The 18,496-nt window shown below is 37.3% G+C and overlaps 1 protein-coding gene across 1 annotated transcript in view; it reads right to left on the bottom strand.

The window, feature by feature from the left end:
• Positions 1–4,868: 4,868 nt before the first annotated feature.
• LOC140143622 (COP9 signalosome complex subunit 3-like) overlaps positions 4,869–18,496 on the bottom strand; it is a 49,596-nt gene continuing 35,968 nt past the window's right edge. Inside the window, exons 6-13 of the mRNA XM_072165439.1 lie at positions 14,193–14,297; positions 12,772–12,912; positions 10,455–10,556; positions 9,668–9,739; positions 9,219–9,305; positions 8,117–8,230; positions 6,870–6,950; positions 4,869–6,302 (exon numbers count right to left, since the gene is read on the bottom strand). Of these exons, the coding sequence (XP_072021540.1) occupies positions 6,243–6,302; positions 6,870–6,950; positions 8,117–8,230; positions 9,219–9,305; positions 9,668–9,739; positions 10,455–10,556; positions 12,772–12,912; positions 14,193–14,297 (762 nt within the window). The 3' untranslated portion in view covers positions 4,869–6,242. The remainder of the gene's footprint in view (positions 6,303–6,869; positions 6,951–8,116; positions 8,231–9,218; positions 9,306–9,667; positions 9,740–10,454; positions 10,557–12,771; positions 12,913–14,192; positions 14,298–18,496) is intronic.

Raw genomic sequence — 18,496 nt, 5'->3', positions numbered from 1 at the left:
GAACCAATAAGATTGCAGGAACGTTCTCAAGTGTTTAAGAATATTTGATATCAGAGACGTCCCCGAACTGAAATAAGCACGAATATCAGGTGATGGCTTCCGATTTTGATGACCTCTACATGATCATTTATCACTCTGTTGTTTTTCATGTTGAGTCCAATTGGAGAAATTTTTTTAATTTGACCTCTGATCTCGGATGACCACAGATTGATTTTTTTAATGTTGCCCTCATATCGAGGTAGTCTCCTACGCAGCCAGTTTGGTTACGCTCCCTCCACACAAACAGTCTGCCAATGACCATGTATACGGTGTTTCTGTTTGGCTAAGAGGGCAACAATGAAAGTCTTATGAGAACCTGATCAGCAGCGCTGCATCCGGGAACTTGATATCAAGGATGTTTTGCACCAAGCGGGCAAATCTGGCCAACTTTAACATTGAACTTGGATGACCACAAGAGGGGTATGTAATTTAACTGGAACAACCAACCCACAGGGGTGTGTTCAATTTAGCTGGAACAGCCAACCCATGGTGTTTGTAATTTAACAGAAACAGGAGTAAATAAGTTAACGGGAACAGGTAACCCAGAGTAGGAAAATTTACTAGAACAGCCAACCCAGAGTAGGGCTGGCTGTTCCAGTTAAATTACATACCCCACTGGGTTAGCTCTTTCAGTTAATTTACATACCCCTCTGGGTTGGCTGTTCCAATTAATTGACATACACCCTCTGGGTTGGCTGTTCCAATTTAATTACACACCCCTCTGAATGAACATCCAGCTCAAAGAGTATTAAATTTAACTGGAACAGCCAACCCAGGTGGAATTTAACTGGAACAGCTAGTCCAGAGGGGTATGTTAAGTAACTGGAACAGCCAATCCAGGCTGACTATTTCAGTTAAATTACATACCCCTCTTGGGTTGGCTGTTCCAGTTAAATTACATACATCCTTGTTTCAATTTTAATATTTGTGAACAATCCACATATTGTTACATCGCCCCTGCATTTTTCAATATATAGTGGGGTGGAAGGCGACACCCAAGGGGGAGGATTTAATGATACATGGTCAAAAAAAGGCTTAAGGGATCTGGAAGGAGTGTTTTAAGCGTTTCGACAGTATTTTTGTGGGACATAAGTAAATTTTATAAATGTAATGACATTCTTAAAGTGTATGTAGCTGGGAGAAAAGGAAAAGCCGACAATCAATTGAAAATTTTGACCTTTCATATTGAAGATGTGGATTTTTTCCCCAAAAGTCCTAATTTTTTTTGGTGTTCTGGGAAAAAAAAATCCATATCTTCAATACGAAAGGTCAAAATTTTCAATTGATTGTCGGCTTTTCATCCCACCTACATACACTTTAAGTATAAATCATCAGATTTATAAAGTTTACTTCGAGTACTGTTAAATATCAATTTTTAATCATTTGCCATAAAATGTGTATTACATTGCGAACTTCAAAAAATCAAATTATTTGATATCAGCAGGACATTCTTCGTATTCAGAATGCAATTCGATATGTCCGATGTGCTCTAATGTCCCACAATAAATACTGTCCAAACGTTCATACCCCACCCCTTAAAATCTCAAGAAACTAAAAAACACTACAGCCAGCATTCTAGGACAAGGCAAGCCTAAAAACTGGTCAAACCAAAAACACTGAAACATGTTGACCAATGCGAACTGTAGCGAGTTAGCTCTTGTGGATCACTGCAAAGCCGCGGAGGGGGGTAAAGTGGGCGGAGCTCCCATTTAAATACCCTTTGGAAGACTTTCTGGAAGATAAATTTTACAAGAAATAATTCTTATAGGGGCATGGGTGGTTATAAAGTATTTTCAAATCAATGATTTTCTACAACACTCAATCTTTTGCTGCAATAAATTTATTTATGACAACTTCCACAAACTCACAAGAACTTATGGGATCAAAATCAAACCTGTCCTTGTTTCTATTATCTGACCAAGGACTTTATTTAACACAAAATAATGGTTGAAAGTATGTACACTATACACTGTACTTAATTATTTATAAGTATAGCACTACCATGATAGGTTGAGTGGTTTTAAATTAGTTCCTTCTGCACTCATGAAAATGACATGAGCAAGATATTACAGGTTTACTATTTTTATGTTCAGGCAAGGCATGAAGCATGTCACTTCTTTTGAAGAGAATTAAAATTCCACATGTCTGAGCACCGTGTTCCATAACATCTGTGTGCGTATTGTCATGGTTGAGTCCCCAGTATTTATCACTCAACTGAATTTTTCGAGTATAATTCTCTCCCAAATTTGCTGTTAAGAAACTATAACATTTCTTAGAAATGAAAATGTGACATAACCTGACCCAATCAAGCCCCAGAGGACAAGTTTGTAAACTTAGTTTATCATCAACTTTCACATAGCCGCAGTTTGGGGCCCTCACGGACTTAGCCCTCACGGACTTAGCGAGCACATAGCACGAGCATCCGAGCATTCAACCGAAGTGCTTCAGCTCGAGGGTTGCTGGCGCAATCTCTCTGGATAGTATTATAAAAGCAAGAGCCCGAAAGTAGTGCTACTTTCACAGTAATCAACCACACTATAGACCTTTTCAAATCAAAGTTTTCCAAGGGCAGCTCGTTTATAGATGATTTAGTTTTTAAATCCGCATCATCAACACCAAGCACAAACAGAACTATTCAACTTATCAAATCTGCATGAAAGCCAATCAAGTGTGGGATTTGTCTTGTGTTGATGTTTATGTTGTGCATGTCAATTTGTTGATATCTATAGTGCCAAAAAATGACAAATATTTGCACTTTCTTTCCACATAGCGGGTGTGTTAGTTCAATATTTTACCTGAAGACCCCATGTTGACATTGGCTAAATAAGCTGTATTTTTGATCCCCTTACTGAATGAATACGCTCACTGCACCTTATTTTCCAAAATTAATTCCGATCGTGGGATAATCTTTTACGACAGGGTTTTTAGCGGGTTCGCCATTGGACAATGGAAGTTCATTCCAATGTTGTCTGACAGCGAACCCGCTAAAACTTACTAATTATTAATTTCGATGTTGATTTGAAATGGTCTATTGCGGGTCTCCTTCCATCTCCAACTTGGTTGCAAATGCCAATTTTCTATGTTTTGTTTCCTCCCATTTTGCCTGTATCACAATATCTGCCTTTGGTCTGATTGGATCAGATGGTGTCACAATGGCAGCTAACTACTGTATAAGGTAGGTACAGTTATAAAATGCGTAATAGCTAACCACAATAGTTACTGAATTCAAAGTTTTTGTGCCACAAAATGACAAAAAGTAACATAATAATGCAAATTCTATGATACTGTTGATTTTTATAATCTGAAATAGAAACTCTTGTGATCGCAAGTGCCACAAAATGACAAAAAGTAACATAATTATGCAAATTCAATGATACTGTTGGTTTTTATAATCTGAAAACTCTTGTGATCACAATAATAATACAATATTATGTTGACTATTTTGATTATAAATAAGAGACTCGATCAAGCCAAATGAGGACATTGCTGATGAATGCAACTTTCAGATTAAGTACTTTGAATATGATGTAAATGCCATCAAGATTATTGTTGAAAACATTGAGTATTTAAACAACAAAGAGCACTGTATTTAAATGAAAGTCAGCTCTAGCTCTAGTCTTAACTCAAAAATATTGTTGGCGTCATTGTCCTAATTTTGCTTGATCTGATCAGATTAAATATGTGACCATCCACTACAACCCTCTAGTATTAAAGTTGGCAAGTTTGATTTTGAGTTAAAAGTGAAAAATATGAATGGAACTCATGTGTGAATGAAATGCAACATTCAACCAACCATAAACATATAACAATGCTTTGAAATATCTTATGAAGTCAAATGATATTTCATTTTACAGCGTCTGGCATATACGTTCTATATATGAAATAAAACAAAATTTACCTGGGGGCCAACTTTACGAGAGGTTCCTGGTGGATGACCACATATATCTCCTGCTAAAAGAGTTACAGTTTGTAGTAATAAATCTATACCAATATGAAAAATAACTAACTCAGACTCTTCTTGATTTTTTTTCAACTGAATAAGCCGTTTTCAACTTATTCTTGTGTTTGTGGCCTACTCCCAATTCCAGTTGTCAATTTTTTGGATTAACAAAATATTATTTTACGAAAGTGAAATTTTGTACTTCACTTTTGGAACTTGCATTTTCAGGTGTTATTTTTTCAATCAAAGTCTAATATCCTGTTATCTTTTGTAACAAAATTTTAAAACTTAACATAAAATAGTCAGATTAAGAGTAATGTTTTATAGCTCAAGATTCAGAATGGTTAGACTTGTGTCAAGTCCACAAATTTGCTCACTGCAATTGTAAGAAAACATGCAACATACAAATGCATGTTTTTGGCACTACATGTATTTTGAAAACATGTGCCAAATAATAATATTTGACTTTCATTGCCAGTTAGTTCAACTAAAGGATTAGGACTGAGTTGTTTCATAATAAAACTAATATTTTTTGTAATACCAAAAAATGAGTGCTCCATTTTTCTGGAATCGGGAGTAGTACAGCCAGTGGTATTGATTTCTTGGAACCAGTATGTTCAAAATTGATGTTTTTATACGCAAAATAACTAATTCTCGATCATGAGAGGATGTACCTTATGCGTCAGCTTACTTTTCATAGAATAACATGATCGTGTGACCTACATGGCCGAACCTTGACCTTGCCTAGCAACGACTGTGTGATTGGCCCATTCTCAAAATAAATAAGAACTCCTATTAATAAGCGCCAGTCTTTGCATAGTACGCTCAATGCAAATACCTGTGCGTACCCAAGTTGGCTCTCATGATCGAGAATTACGTATTTTGCCTATAGTTAAAATATTGATACTTTCTAAAAAACAAAAATTATAATTAAATGAGCCTGCTTGAAATAGTAGAAGAAACTCAGCTATGGAACCTTATTTCAACCTAACAGGGTTTACGACTAAACACAAAATTCAGAATTGAATATGAAATATTTTGAACCAACCATGCAAAAAGTATATATTTCACTTTCTAGAATGAATAATAAACATTGATATGATTACAATGAAAAATGATATTGCCCGGATGCCTCCAAACAGGTATGTGCCTCACTGTGTCTCTAATAACACAAAAAACCTGATAATTAACAGTACTGCAGTGACTTAGCTGTGCTCCTGTATGTCATCTGTGTGAAAAGAAACTTGCAGTCGCTTGCTCCACCGTCAATTGATGATGGCATCTACCCATATTTGTGTGCCCAAAGGAGGGCAAATTTAATGACTTTGACAGATGCTATATTGCAACCAGACCAATCGCAATAACAGGAGCAGGGGCGTTAGAGTGAATCGGTCACATGGTTGGGATCGGGTCATCAAGCAACTTCCTCATCGATTGACCTCGGATGACTCTAAATCATCCACCCAGTTGTAAGGCTGCAACGTCGGTGATAACATCTAACCAAAGGGAGTTTTTTCTGGTTGACATGATTCAATTTAATACAATTTTACGTGCACAATTTGATACTGTGAGCACCTACGTCACTACCAACTTGATGTGAACCATGTACATTATATGCACTTCACATTTCACAAGTTTGTCATGCATCTAGTAAAAAAGGTATCCATGACTTTCAACCATGTCTTTCCAATCTCTGCACATAGTTGTGATTATGGCTATTCAAAGTTGAAATCCATACACCCCCTATGAAAAACATAACCTTAATCTCGCACACAGAGAGTGTAGATTTCAAATAGAGACACCCATTCAGCTAACATCATTTGAAATTCACACTCCCTGTGTGGAAGATATGAAATTCTTATTCCCTGTGTAGGAGATTAAGGTCATGTCTTCAATAGGGGGTGTATGGATTTCAACTGGAATGGAACATTTTGGCATACTGATGAACTGTTTCTATATTATACATAACCCAAGTACTAGCTTTGGCGATTCGCCAAAAGTGGATAGTGACCAAAGCAACTGGAATTTTTTTGATAACATCACCCTCTGTATTCAATATGAAGCAAAGGAGTGTGCGAGTTGACAGCTTACAGCTGTGTGGTACTCATCAATAAGCGGTATTCACATCAACATAACCCTGTATAGCCTATACTACCATTTTGTATCATGACAGGTGGGTGTATAGTATAGTAGTAGATAGTACTTATTATATGTGTCTCCTATTTGGTCAGTAGTTTGATATGGTATAATGTTCTTGATGGGTTTACTTGCTACCGGCGCCTGCAAATGAAGGCACATCGTCATCTTCTCGTATTCCCATGCTCTGTGAACAAAGAAGGGTAAAAAACAGAGAAGTTAAAGCCACATTCACAGATATTTTGTACAAGATTGCAATACGTCTCCAATTAGATTCTGCAATAATACCCAAAATTGTTACCTATAAAAATAAAAATATAAAAAAAATAAATAAATTTTGGATTTAAATATAGCACCTTTTTCCAGATCCTAGAGGACTCAAAGTGCTGTAATTACGCTGCCATGGTAAATCATCACAATCAGATCAGATCAACTAGGCCGCGGCCGGATGCAGCGCAAACCTATCCACACTTAGATTGTAACATTCACCAATTAACTGTGCAGCTCCCCAAATTCCATTGGGTGAAGGAAGTTTTTGATACCAAACAACTAATCACTGATTTTTTAAAGCAGGAGGAAACCGGAGATCCCGGAGAAAACCTGCGAGAGTGAGCATGGAATCGGGATACCTACAGTCCATTTGGCTTTCTCAAGACAGTAGCGTCTGCATGTGATACATGCACAATCAAAGTAATCATCGCCTGCTTGGGGATATTAAATGATGGCATGCTGTGGGCCCTCCATATGCACTTACCTTTTGTACAAATGTTGGGTTGACTGATATTTCCTGCTCCATCTGTCTCAGTTTATCATCCAGTGATATGCACTTACGCATCTGTCAAGCATTAAAAATATGGATTTGTTTTATCAAATACAACTATAATGTATGTCGGAATAGAAGATATTAGTTTGCATCTGACATCACCTATCAATCAAACTCAGAATCCGTTTGATTACGAGTTGCTGTGATGATTGAAATGTCTGAACACAGAAGAAAAAAGTGTGCCTTATTGTTAGTTTTTCACCTTCCCAAACATACAAACTGTTTCAAAAGTTAGTTCTTAGTGATAGGAAACTTTTTTCCTGAGGGCATCATGTCAACAATGCTTAGAAAAGTTGCTTTTTGGCTTGTAAAAGTACCGACATTACCCACCATTTTCAGTGATTCCTTTTCTCAGACCAACATCCCTTTTACGCACTACTAACCATTCACAAGCCATGGGGAGTTTGATCGACAGGATGGTCAGATGCAAACTAGTATCTTTATTTCTCACTTTTATTATAACTGTATGATTACTTGTGACATCAAGAAGTGATAACACTCCATAGAAAAACAAACAGACAATGCACCAAACGGCAAAGTCCAGCATCATCTGTTAATGAAGGCCAAATGTTCCATGAAGTGCGAGAGACAAAAATACTATGCCTACTCTGTACCATCCAGTTACAGCATAGATATATCATATAAACACAAAGTCATGCAACGCTGTGCGTGATTTGTTAGACGTGAGCACAGGTGATAGATTGATCAGAACTTTTTGGTATTTACAAACCTTATCCTAATTACATACACTTGTGTAACTTCAAACCCCTTCATAGTTAGACCAGTCTAACTTGTCTGTGCAGACAAGTTGCTAGATTTGTCCTGGGATTATACCTCCTCTAAACTGAAGACTGGTTAAGCAAAGCACAAAAGCTCTGCAAAATCTGGTACAATACCCAGGGTGCATTCAACTACTAAAAAGCATCTAAGATTCCATCAAGCTTTTGCCAAGTAAAATGCCTAAGCTGAGTTACTACGAGAGCTAGAACTGTAAAATCATTACCTCGCACCAATGTTAGTGACACTTGCAACAGTGAAAATATCTGTATGCCAAAATGTTGGATTATGAGTACCAAAGATCAAAGTAGTGTCACTTGTTTGTTACCCACCCTGCCCTCCCTCCATCTCTACAAACCCCTCTTTTCTAACTGCAATGTTATCATTGGCCTTTGACCTACCTCATCTTCCAGCTGTCTAAGCAATGATGGATTGTCATATTTCTCTGGGTTGTCATGGAAGCTGACCATTCCATCTTTCTTGTTGATAGTAGCATGGATCTCACCCTCATCAATCTGTGAAACAAACAACATCAATCAATCAATCAATCAATCAACTTTTTTCCCATAATCAAATTACAAATCATACAAAAACAATGACGATCAAGTCGAAATGCCAATGGGCCAGTAATGAATATGTCTGGAAAATAGAGTACAAACGAAAACATTACTTTCAAAACTTTGGAGCTCCAAGCTACTGGTCAATCAAACTTGCCAATCAAAGCATTATATAAACATGTGTGACCACTGCGGACGGAATAAACAATATCAATATTGAAGGTGGGTCACCCAATGGGCTATTCCAGTTGAAATCCATGCACCCCATATGGAAGTCATGACCATAATCTTCCACACAGGGGGTGTAGATTTCAAATGGAGTCACCCATTCAGGTAACCCCATTTCAGATTAACACTCCATGTGTAGACGATTAAGGTAGTGTCTTTCATATGGGAACTGGAATCGCCCATTTTAAACTGTGGTTCCTTAAGTTGCAACAGTGTATTTGTGTTGTGCATTCGTGTGAGTTCGGGTAAAAGGTGATTTTGGCCTTGAGTCAAGTATGACTCGTAACACTGGGCACTAGAGGCGCAATTGTTACTCGAATTGTCTTGAGAACTAACTATTGACTGCAAATCTACCTACAATCCACAAAAAAAAGGTTGGCACACTTTGCCTGTCTTTTGGTATAGATATGCCCCCGCTCCCCAAATTCAATGTTGGACCAAGCCATGTTGTCAACAGGTCCGTGAGACCCTCCAACATTGACAGATGGGGAGTGGGGAAGGGTGAGATATAGGGGGGGGGGAGTCTGTACTTCACACATATTGCATGCATGTTTCACTCACCTCCCCAATTTTAATAGGGCACACATTTCCATTGTTTAGTGCAAGTGTGCCAACTCTTTTTTTCCTGGATTGTAGCTTGTATCTTGTTGGAGGCACCATGTTCACATTGATATAGATCCACAAAAACTAGATAAATTCCCACTAATTGAAGACTTACCATACTTAGTACATAGAGTTCTGCTTCTTTAGCTGTTGCTATGTGTACCCGCCTTGCGATGTCACTTAGTGATAACGTCAAGAATGTCTGGTGCAAACAAAAATGAACAAATAACAAGGATAAACAATAATGTGTGATTTGCTCTCAAGGATGCCCTCAATTTTTTCTTAATTTCTACTTTTTGCATGATTGCAATACCCAATGGTGTACTTAAATACCCTGTGAAACACTAAGCATGAAGTCCTTTTATTACCGTAAAATTTAAAGAGTTTTTGATTGAAACAGGTGATCCCCTGGTTTTATTCGCCAATTCCCCTGAATGAGGCTTCAAAATGTGAAAACAAAACTGGGTTTTTTTTGCTATTTCAGTTTTAAAATTTGATGCATGTATTTTATATTATTATTACAATGATTGAACATTTGATACAGTTTATTCCAACCATTCTTACCTTTGTGAGCCGTTGAATGTTTTTCCTGAACAAAGATGAAATCACCTGTTTGACAAGACCCATATTCTGATCCTAGAATAAATTACAATCAAAGTACAAAATTTACAAAGATGAAATCACCTGTTTGACAAGACCCATATTCTGATCCTAGAATAAATAACAATCAAGGTACAAAATCGTTAATTTACAAAGATGAAATCACCTGTTTGACAAGACCCATATTCTGATCCTAGAATAAATAACAATCAAGGTACAAAATCGTTAATTTACAAAGATGAAATCACCTGTTTAACAAGACCCATATTCGGATCATAGAATAAATAACAATCAAGGTACAAAATCGTTAATTTACAAAGATGAAATCACCTGTTTAACAAGACCCATATTCGGATCATAGAGTGAATAACAATCAAGGTACAAAATTTACAAAGATGAAATCACCTGTATGACAAGACCCATATTCGGATCATAGAGTGAATAACAAGCAAGGTACAATATCATTACCATAGATTGGTTTTTGTTTCAAATTTTAGATGTAAGAAATGCCAAACAGTAGTTGTGATTTAACAAAGAATAATTAAGATATTTTAAATGCAGCTATCAGAAAAGTTCCTCGGCTATTCTCCTGTGATGTCCATCCAACCTTGCCTAACCCATGAAATGCCAGATTTAATGGATCTCTTACCCTTGTGAATATTTCTGGAAACTGTTCCTAAGCTCGGATGGGTTATTTGTACCGTATGCAGTGCCTAACCCATGAAATGCTTGACTTAATGGATACACTTACCCGTGTGAATATTTCAGAGTTTTTCTGGATACTGTTTCTCAGCTCTGTTGGGTTATTTGTACCGTATGCGGTTGATAATTCATGATATGCTTGACTTAATGGCTGCAAAATAATAATATGCAAAAGAAAATAGGAATTAGTCAAAGAGGTTGTGCCAGATATCACAAAATATTAGAGAAAACCATGCCGCGGAAACATGACATGTTGCCCGTGAGGATCGACGCCAAGTCAGGTACCACGTGAGCAAACTCAAAAATAGCGCAAACAGCGCGAGCATACTTATAAAAGAAACTTCACGCGTAAATTGTGATTTCTTCCTCGGGAGCATGGTTTTTAGGCTCAAGATTTCCTCAATCATACCATGCATAAAATAGCTTTATTCTGCACTTCAAAAGATGAGAATGTTAACATAGAGTCGCTCTAAAAATACAGGCTATGTTAAGTCTTCGTCATACAGCCCCCTTGTTTGCCAAATATAACATTTTAGCAAACAATGACACCTATAAATTAGAATTGGGAGTCTTTATGTATATAAGTACAGTATTAATGAATTACCGAGCTTATTTGACAGTTTATTTACCCTACGATCTAATATTCATGATTACCAAACAAGAAACGCTAATAACTATAACTTGACTAAAAATAGCAGGGTTTTCACCGATCACGCTGTCGTCCGTACAGCTGGTCCTATATTATGGAACTCATTGCAAAACTCTTTAAGAGCGTCTTATTCAGTGAAACATTTCCGGAACGTGTACAAAAGACACTTAATTTCAAAATGTGATTAATTGACGAGCATTGTAGTTTTGTTTTTTTTTGTTCTTGTTTGTTTGTTTGTTGTTTTTAATTTCTATTATTTGCTGTTGAGTTTTCTGTTTGGTAACTTTTCTGTTAAAGGGGATGGCTACCTCTAGCCTTTCGGCCATCTCCTCCATGATTCTTTGATGGTATTTTAATGTGCATTTTGTATTTTTATGTGAATTGTGGAAATAAATAAATGAATGAATGAAAAAAAAATCCACTTCCAAAAAAGGCTGTACGAGGACAATGTGCAAAAAAATGGGTATTTTACACTAGTTTGGGGTCAATTTTGGTGGGACAGAAGCTCCTTTCCCCTTTTATTTTCCTTTGGCCACCATTTCCTCTTTCATTTTTTGTCAGAGGGAGCACAACTTCTTTTTAAATTTCTCAATATTTTCCAGTTTGGGCTCTTTTCAGTGGCATTAGTATTGATACACTGAGTTACTTCATGACTTTTGTTCCCATAAAATCCTCATTGCTGCCTCTCTATAAATTTCCTCAGATATGATTGCCGCCTCTCTGTAAATTTCCTCAGATATGTGCCCTGTTTCCACCTGCCTTCATCCAACTTCTTTTTTTCCTGTTAAATTACATTGAATACCACCTATGGTGATGAATTGTAAATTTCCTCATATCCCATTACCACTGAATTCTAACACCAACACTTTCCTCTCTTTGCTCTTATTTCTTGAACAATAATGTGAATTCCTCCAAATTTTGCACAACCAGTGTCTTTAAAGATTTCCTCTCTTCCATTAAGTAGCTTTACAGCCTCACAGCCCTCCCCTATTATTCTTTCCTCTTTTCCCCCTTCATCCCCCCTTCTTTTCTTTTCTTCTCTCTTCCTCCTTTTCCTCTCTTTCTTTATTCTTCCCATGGAATTATTTCCTCAATTTTGACTCTCATTTCCTAGGAGCGGTGCTCCCCGCTCCCGCACAATTTGCATCCCTGCGTAAGATAAGCGATGTCGCCAGGTCTGAACGCTGTACCGGCATCAGCTGAATTCTAATACGCCTAGGGGGCACAGGCATGGAAAATTCCTATCTGTTTATTTATTCATCTATGGAGAAAACATTGCCTTATTTTGAGAGACTGAATACTCAGAGAGCCCACTGAGAAATAATTTCGAGACAAAAACTAAATTAGATGAACCACAGAATTCGAGAAGGAGAACTGAAACTCCCTATATATATACAATAACGCCGTCAGCTATGGGGAGAAAATTGGCAGTATTCGGGTCCTTGGCGACAGTGCGCTGAGATGAACGGAAACAATTCTGTGTCTCATCTGAAGCATCTTGGTACGCATCAAGTGCAGGTCACATCAAGTGCATCTCTCAAATGTGCCATTCATACATGTCGCGCTTGCATTACAACGGATGCCTGGATGAAAACCGAATACCCTCAATTTTTGCTCCATGCCTGTATCAAGATGGCGGTCGAGTCCTGATTCTCTTTCTTTAATTCTGTGAGTGATACCAATGTCTTGCAATGCATTGTGGGACAGCATAACATACCTTGATAAACCTGTTAACAACTTGTGATGTATATTTGGGCACATTGATGACCTTCCCATGATGTATTAGTGATACTAAGATGAATTTCTTGTAAGCTTCTAACATGATGTGACTCACGGCCATACTGGGTGTGGTGATTGCCTACAAAAACAAAAGACATCATCAAAATTAGGTGGTATTTACAGGATTCAGAATTAGAGGGCATGCATCAAGCATATACAAGTACAATTCATGAACACAAAAGTGGCACGCTGATTGGCTGATCAATTATCATGATAGGTTGGTTGACAATTTGATCATCAAGTGTGTAGAAGGGACAGAGATATTGTCCTTTCTCTACTTCTAACAACATTGCATCTCATCTTCAAAAGCAGGCTGTAATGTTAAGGGATAGCTTCAAAGCCCAACCGGCAAGGTGCGGTGGGGTTGGGGGGTGTGAATGCAGCCTGGCACATGGTATGGGAGAGGGGAAGTAGCCTCACAGAAACAGCTATTGTTCAAACCCTACTCCTGATTTCAACAAAAGACAGCACTAATATTTTTTAATTAAAAAAGTATTATTCCGTTATCCAAATGAAACAAAGATAAAATTCCAATCCTTTGGTTATAATTAGTACTGCATGACAATCAGTTAAATTATAATATTTTTAACGGCAAATGTGCCAAAATGTTTTCATACAATGACAGTCAAAAATTAGATTTGCCACAAATTCTAAAAATTGGAATACGTAACCTGAAATAAATCTGTAAAGTCTTTGGGCTTGATTGTCACAGCATATACCAAAACACCTTTACTTCCACAAATTGGCCAACTAGCCAAAATAGCTTTTTTTAATCCAAAAAAATTACTGCTGTATTCACTGAAATCGGGAGTCAGCATAAACAAGAACTATCTTCATACTGACTTCCAAGTGCCCTAATCTGACACCCCCACCTCAATTCTGAAGAGCGCTGATTATTATCCCAGCCCTGCCCTCATTCATCAACCTTCTGGATTGACGACTGAGAAAACTATGTGGAAAAAAAGTGGCGGACTTTTGCAACCAGATTCTAGTTGCACATGAATATTAAGCAGGGTGCAAACTTTCACTGAGACTGCACAGTTGTGTTCAAGACCGAGTTTGTTTTTATAAGAGTGTGATCTTGTCCCAACGGCGCAGTACACACGGCGCGGTACACGGGTGCCGCTAGTCAGTCGCGCTATGGCGCATTAACAAAAGTCGCAAGCATGGGTCCGCCACAATTTGAACTGTAAGATAATCAGTCATCACTACGAAGCATAACACAGTACATGCGCAGTGTAGACAGCTGGAGGAATAAGTTTATGATTGATAGTTGGGTTTTTTCATTCACACTGTTGTGACATACAACTTGCAGTACGATCAAAAGAAATCTACAAGACAGATAAAGAAAACACTTACCACTTCAAAGAAGTACACTGCTCTGCCCCAGTTTTTGAGTGCAGCATAAATCATGCCGCCGTAGTAGTAATAACACAGGAAGTGTGTAGCCTCATAATGACCACCCTAAAAGAACAAAACGGACAGATATGCATATCAGAAGATGGTCAACTGACTAAAAAAGGGCTAATGATCTCCCTAATAAGAACAAAACATACAGATACATGCAGTTAGCAACCTGGACAACCGATTCTTTTGTTCTGCAAGGCTCACTCAGTCATTTAATGAGGCAATACAAACGATCGAATTTGGTGTTGAAATGAGCTAAATTTTGAGTTACACCTTTTCAATGTAAAATTAATTTTCTCGGCCAAATAAAAAGCAATCATTTTCATTTTTTCAGTAAATGTCAGGTCAAATTGTAGTGCTTGATACTGTATTTTTTTTCAAATCCTAGTGGTAAACTTAGCGTAAAATTCAGTCATTTAGTGTAAGATTTTCGATTTTGATAGGCTTAAACTCTGCCCATGAGCCTTTTTTTTTTTGGATCAACCTTTTAGCTTTTCAAAGTAATATAGTTAAGCTAATGAAGGATTTTTCCCAACTTTCTAACGCACATCAACGTGTTTTGTCAGAATTTCCGTTTTGATTTCACCATTTTTTACTCCCGCCTGAAAATTTTTCAAAATCAACGTGTGAAATCTAAGGCTAATATTAGCATTGTGGATCGATATCCCTGGGTTTAATAGGAATACAGGCATGGGTACAGTGTTGCCAGAAGTTCAATAGCAACGAAATTCCCAGGCCTAATAGCGCTCCAACTGATCACAGGCCGGCGTAGCTGGGATTTTTTTCAAGGGGGCAAGCCTGTATGGGGGTGGGGCCCAAATCCACCAAATTTCCCTGCACTTGGGGGAGGCGGTGGCCCAAATAGTCAATTTTGCCAGGCTTATTGAATATAATCGTATGGTATTGCATATCGTATGGATTCTCCATCTCTCTGCCCCTCTTCTCCCTCTCTTCCCCTCTCTCTCCTCTCTTTTTCTTCTTTCTCCTCCTTTTCCTTGCACTAGGGGCGGGGGGCCCAAATAGGCAAATTTGCCAGGGGCCTTATAAGAACCATTCATTATCATTGTTAACTTAAACAGGTTTTTGTTTTTTAACAAAAACCTGTTCAAGCAATTATTTAAAATTGCTTGCCTAAAAACAGAATAACTTGGATGTTAATACTTGACGTAGTCTCTGTGTTACAGACTGGGAAACTGATTACTACCATGAGCTAGCAACACTGCGCCGGTCGCATGAGCGGCGAGCTGTCAGCTTAACGCCGCGCTCCCCTCCCTCGGCAAGGATCGTGAGTCGTCTTTGACAAAGACTATACTTGACGTAGTGTTTCAATTGTCACGAAGGTGACTGGGTATGGTGCCTTTTGTTTGTGTTTGTTTGAAACTGCTTTTGGAAACCCACTGAAAGTCATATGCCCTAATGAAGCAGCCAAAACAATACCAGGTTAAACATGGAAGTTTATAACCTTAAGGAAAAAAAAAACATTTGTGGCAACAATAAGCCTTGCATTGGAAGTCATGGTTAAAGTGTGTTGAGTACCACCCCAAAGTTTCCCTACATACACCCCCACTACCCACCTCACACACCTCTGCATCCACCCCACCCCATAGGCCTACATGTGGGTGTTTATATAAATATGGAGGCCAGTAGTAAAACATGGGCCTTGTTTTGCATTTCTCAAGATTGTAGAAAAAATGTAAAAGCCTGCTAATTTTTTTTCATTGCATTTAACTAATATGTATTTATACAATAAATCAAGACTTTTTTTTTTTTACTTCTGTTGACATAGTAGAATTTTACGGCGAAAAGTAATGGAGTCATCATGTTTTTGTGAAAACAGTGTGACATGAAAAGAGACATTTTAAATTCCACATTTCCCCATATAATAATTAAAACCTTACCTTGTTTGCTATGAAAACATGAACAGAGGTCCATTTTTATGATTATCAACAAGATTTTATCAAATGTTGCGAAGTTTGTGTTTTTGTTTTTGCCGATTTTCACACCACTCCGTAACATTTCGTGTCAGCAATGTTACGGGTGTGTAAAGAGTTTTTCAATCGGTCACCAGTTTAAAAGCGTAAGCTTTCTGTATTGTGAAAGTTGAGTTTTGAAACAAATATGACAGTACCTTAACGTAAACAACATATGGAATGTGCCTGTAATCCAAATCCAATAAATATTCAATGAGCAATTGAGATTTTAATAACTTTGGTGTCACTCACTTTCGTTCACGGAGTGAGATTTTATTGCGATGTAAAGCGTAAACATTGTTTCTTTATGAATGAAAGTCACATGATACACAGGCCCGGATGATGACCTCTTACGACCGTCGACCGTGTGCAAAAATACCCACGTGGAGACACCTTTTTTTTTTTCACCGCGCTTATTGCCTTCGTGTCGAAAGCGTTACGGGTGTGTTTGTGTTACGGGGGTGTACAACATTTAATGTGTGTTTCCCGGTGTGTTTATTGTTTTGTGACGTTTCGAGTGATAAATTTGAATTTAATTAGTTCCAAGACTTTAAACAAAAGCGTTGTAGTGCATTGGAAGTAAAATTACTCGAGAAAAATCGCAGAAAGATGTCACATTCCAACACACGAACTTGGTGTCAGTGTTACGGTGTGGCCATTCTGAATTTTTCTCGGGCTACCCCTTAACAAAAATCTTGGAAATTTCCCTCCATAATTGTTTTTATAAAGATCGAATAACTCATGAGATTCGACTCGCAGAATATTTATGTGAAACACCATTTTAGTACGAAAGATCATCGCCGAATACGGACTAGTTGGTAACAGAAAACTTCATCCGTAACTGAAATTGGCATAACACAAATCTCATAGTTACGGCGTGTTCGATATGAGCTATTTTACAGTGGTTTTGTAGATAAATATTTGTATTTGTGTATCAGTGCTTTCTCGTTCTATTTTATTATTAATATTGAATGAAATGGGTAATGTATTTTGTCTTACTGTTAGCCAAATGCCCAGTTTCAACAAATACCGAGTTTATTTATCACGCCGTAACCTTGACCCCATATCGTTTTTGGACTCGACCATTTGATAGCAGAGGGGTGTGTTTGTTGTCAAAACATGGCGATAGGGTGGGTAAATTGTTTTGCGTGCATAGAAACTGCACTTTTTACAAAGCATTGATAATTATTGATATTATTTATTAATTATATTTATTACTTATCATGTTTATGTTCAAATAAGAATATTTGCTTTTCTTTTAATCCAATTTGAACTTCTAACATTTTGTCCCCCCCCCCCTTTAGCTTCATGACAATTCAACTTTCCAAATCCATTAGTTTTCTTTGCATACCTGTTCAGTGTTCACCATGGTGGAAGTTGCACTTTTTGTAGTAAACAACTGCACAATATTGTGCTACATGGATAGCTATTTAATTAATTAGACAAATATGATATATAATGCGACGAAAAAAAACACCCTGTTTTACTTTTATGGGCGGGTGGACCTTTCAACTTCAAGTAGGGTCGGTTGGGCAAAATTTGGGGTTTTTTTTCCTGGAAGCCAAAATTACAATATCTGCAGAAGGTATAAACTATATTAAAGTAGTTTTAGGTGGATTTTATCTTTCCATGTTAATGATTATTTTGAAATAAGTGTTGAAATATTTCATACAAGTTATTATAGATAACCCAAATGTGGTGTTTTATTAGTCTAATAAAGCAAACTGTTGTTTTTTTTAACTGTTTCTACATCAACATTACAATGTTTAACAAGATATGTCACTTGCAGAAAACAGCAAAATTAAGTTTATTAACCACCTGAATGATTCAGTTCTACTTTGAATAATATCTTGAGTAACATGATGCTGTAACATTTTAACTTCTCTAAATGTCTTTCAACTTTGACACATCAAGCCAACCCTCACTAAATTTAAGGCTTGGTGTCAGTGTTACATCTTGAAATGATAGTAACCATACAATAGTTAAAATTATGTATAATGTTGCTCAGTCAGAAAATAGTCTTGTGAAAATAATTCCGCCCTGATGTGATTTACGCATTTCCTTGCATTCTGTGGTACTACATTATGTCAGCGGTACTACTTTAGTGTCAGCGTTACAGGTGTGATTAAAGATAACACAAGATGTAATAGCTTGGCTTGTTGAGAGGAACCATAGTCAAACTGAGCAAAATAACTATACATTTATCAATGAGGAAAATAAATCTTTGAAGTATTCAACTATTCTGAAATTTAATCAAAGTTAAATAGTGCAACGTACATCGATCTG

Source organism: Amphiura filiformis, unplaced genomic scaffold (assembly GCF_039555335.1).
Source record: "Amphiura filiformis unplaced genomic scaffold, Afil_fr2py scaffold_24, whole genome shotgun sequence".
In the NCBI taxonomy this organism is placed as follows: domain Eukaryota; kingdom Metazoa; phylum Echinodermata; class Ophiuroidea; order Amphilepidida; family Amphiuridae; genus Amphiura; species Amphiura filiformis.
The sequence above is the reverse complement of the archived record's forward strand: the minus strand, read 5'-3'. Positions and strand labels throughout refer to the sequence as shown.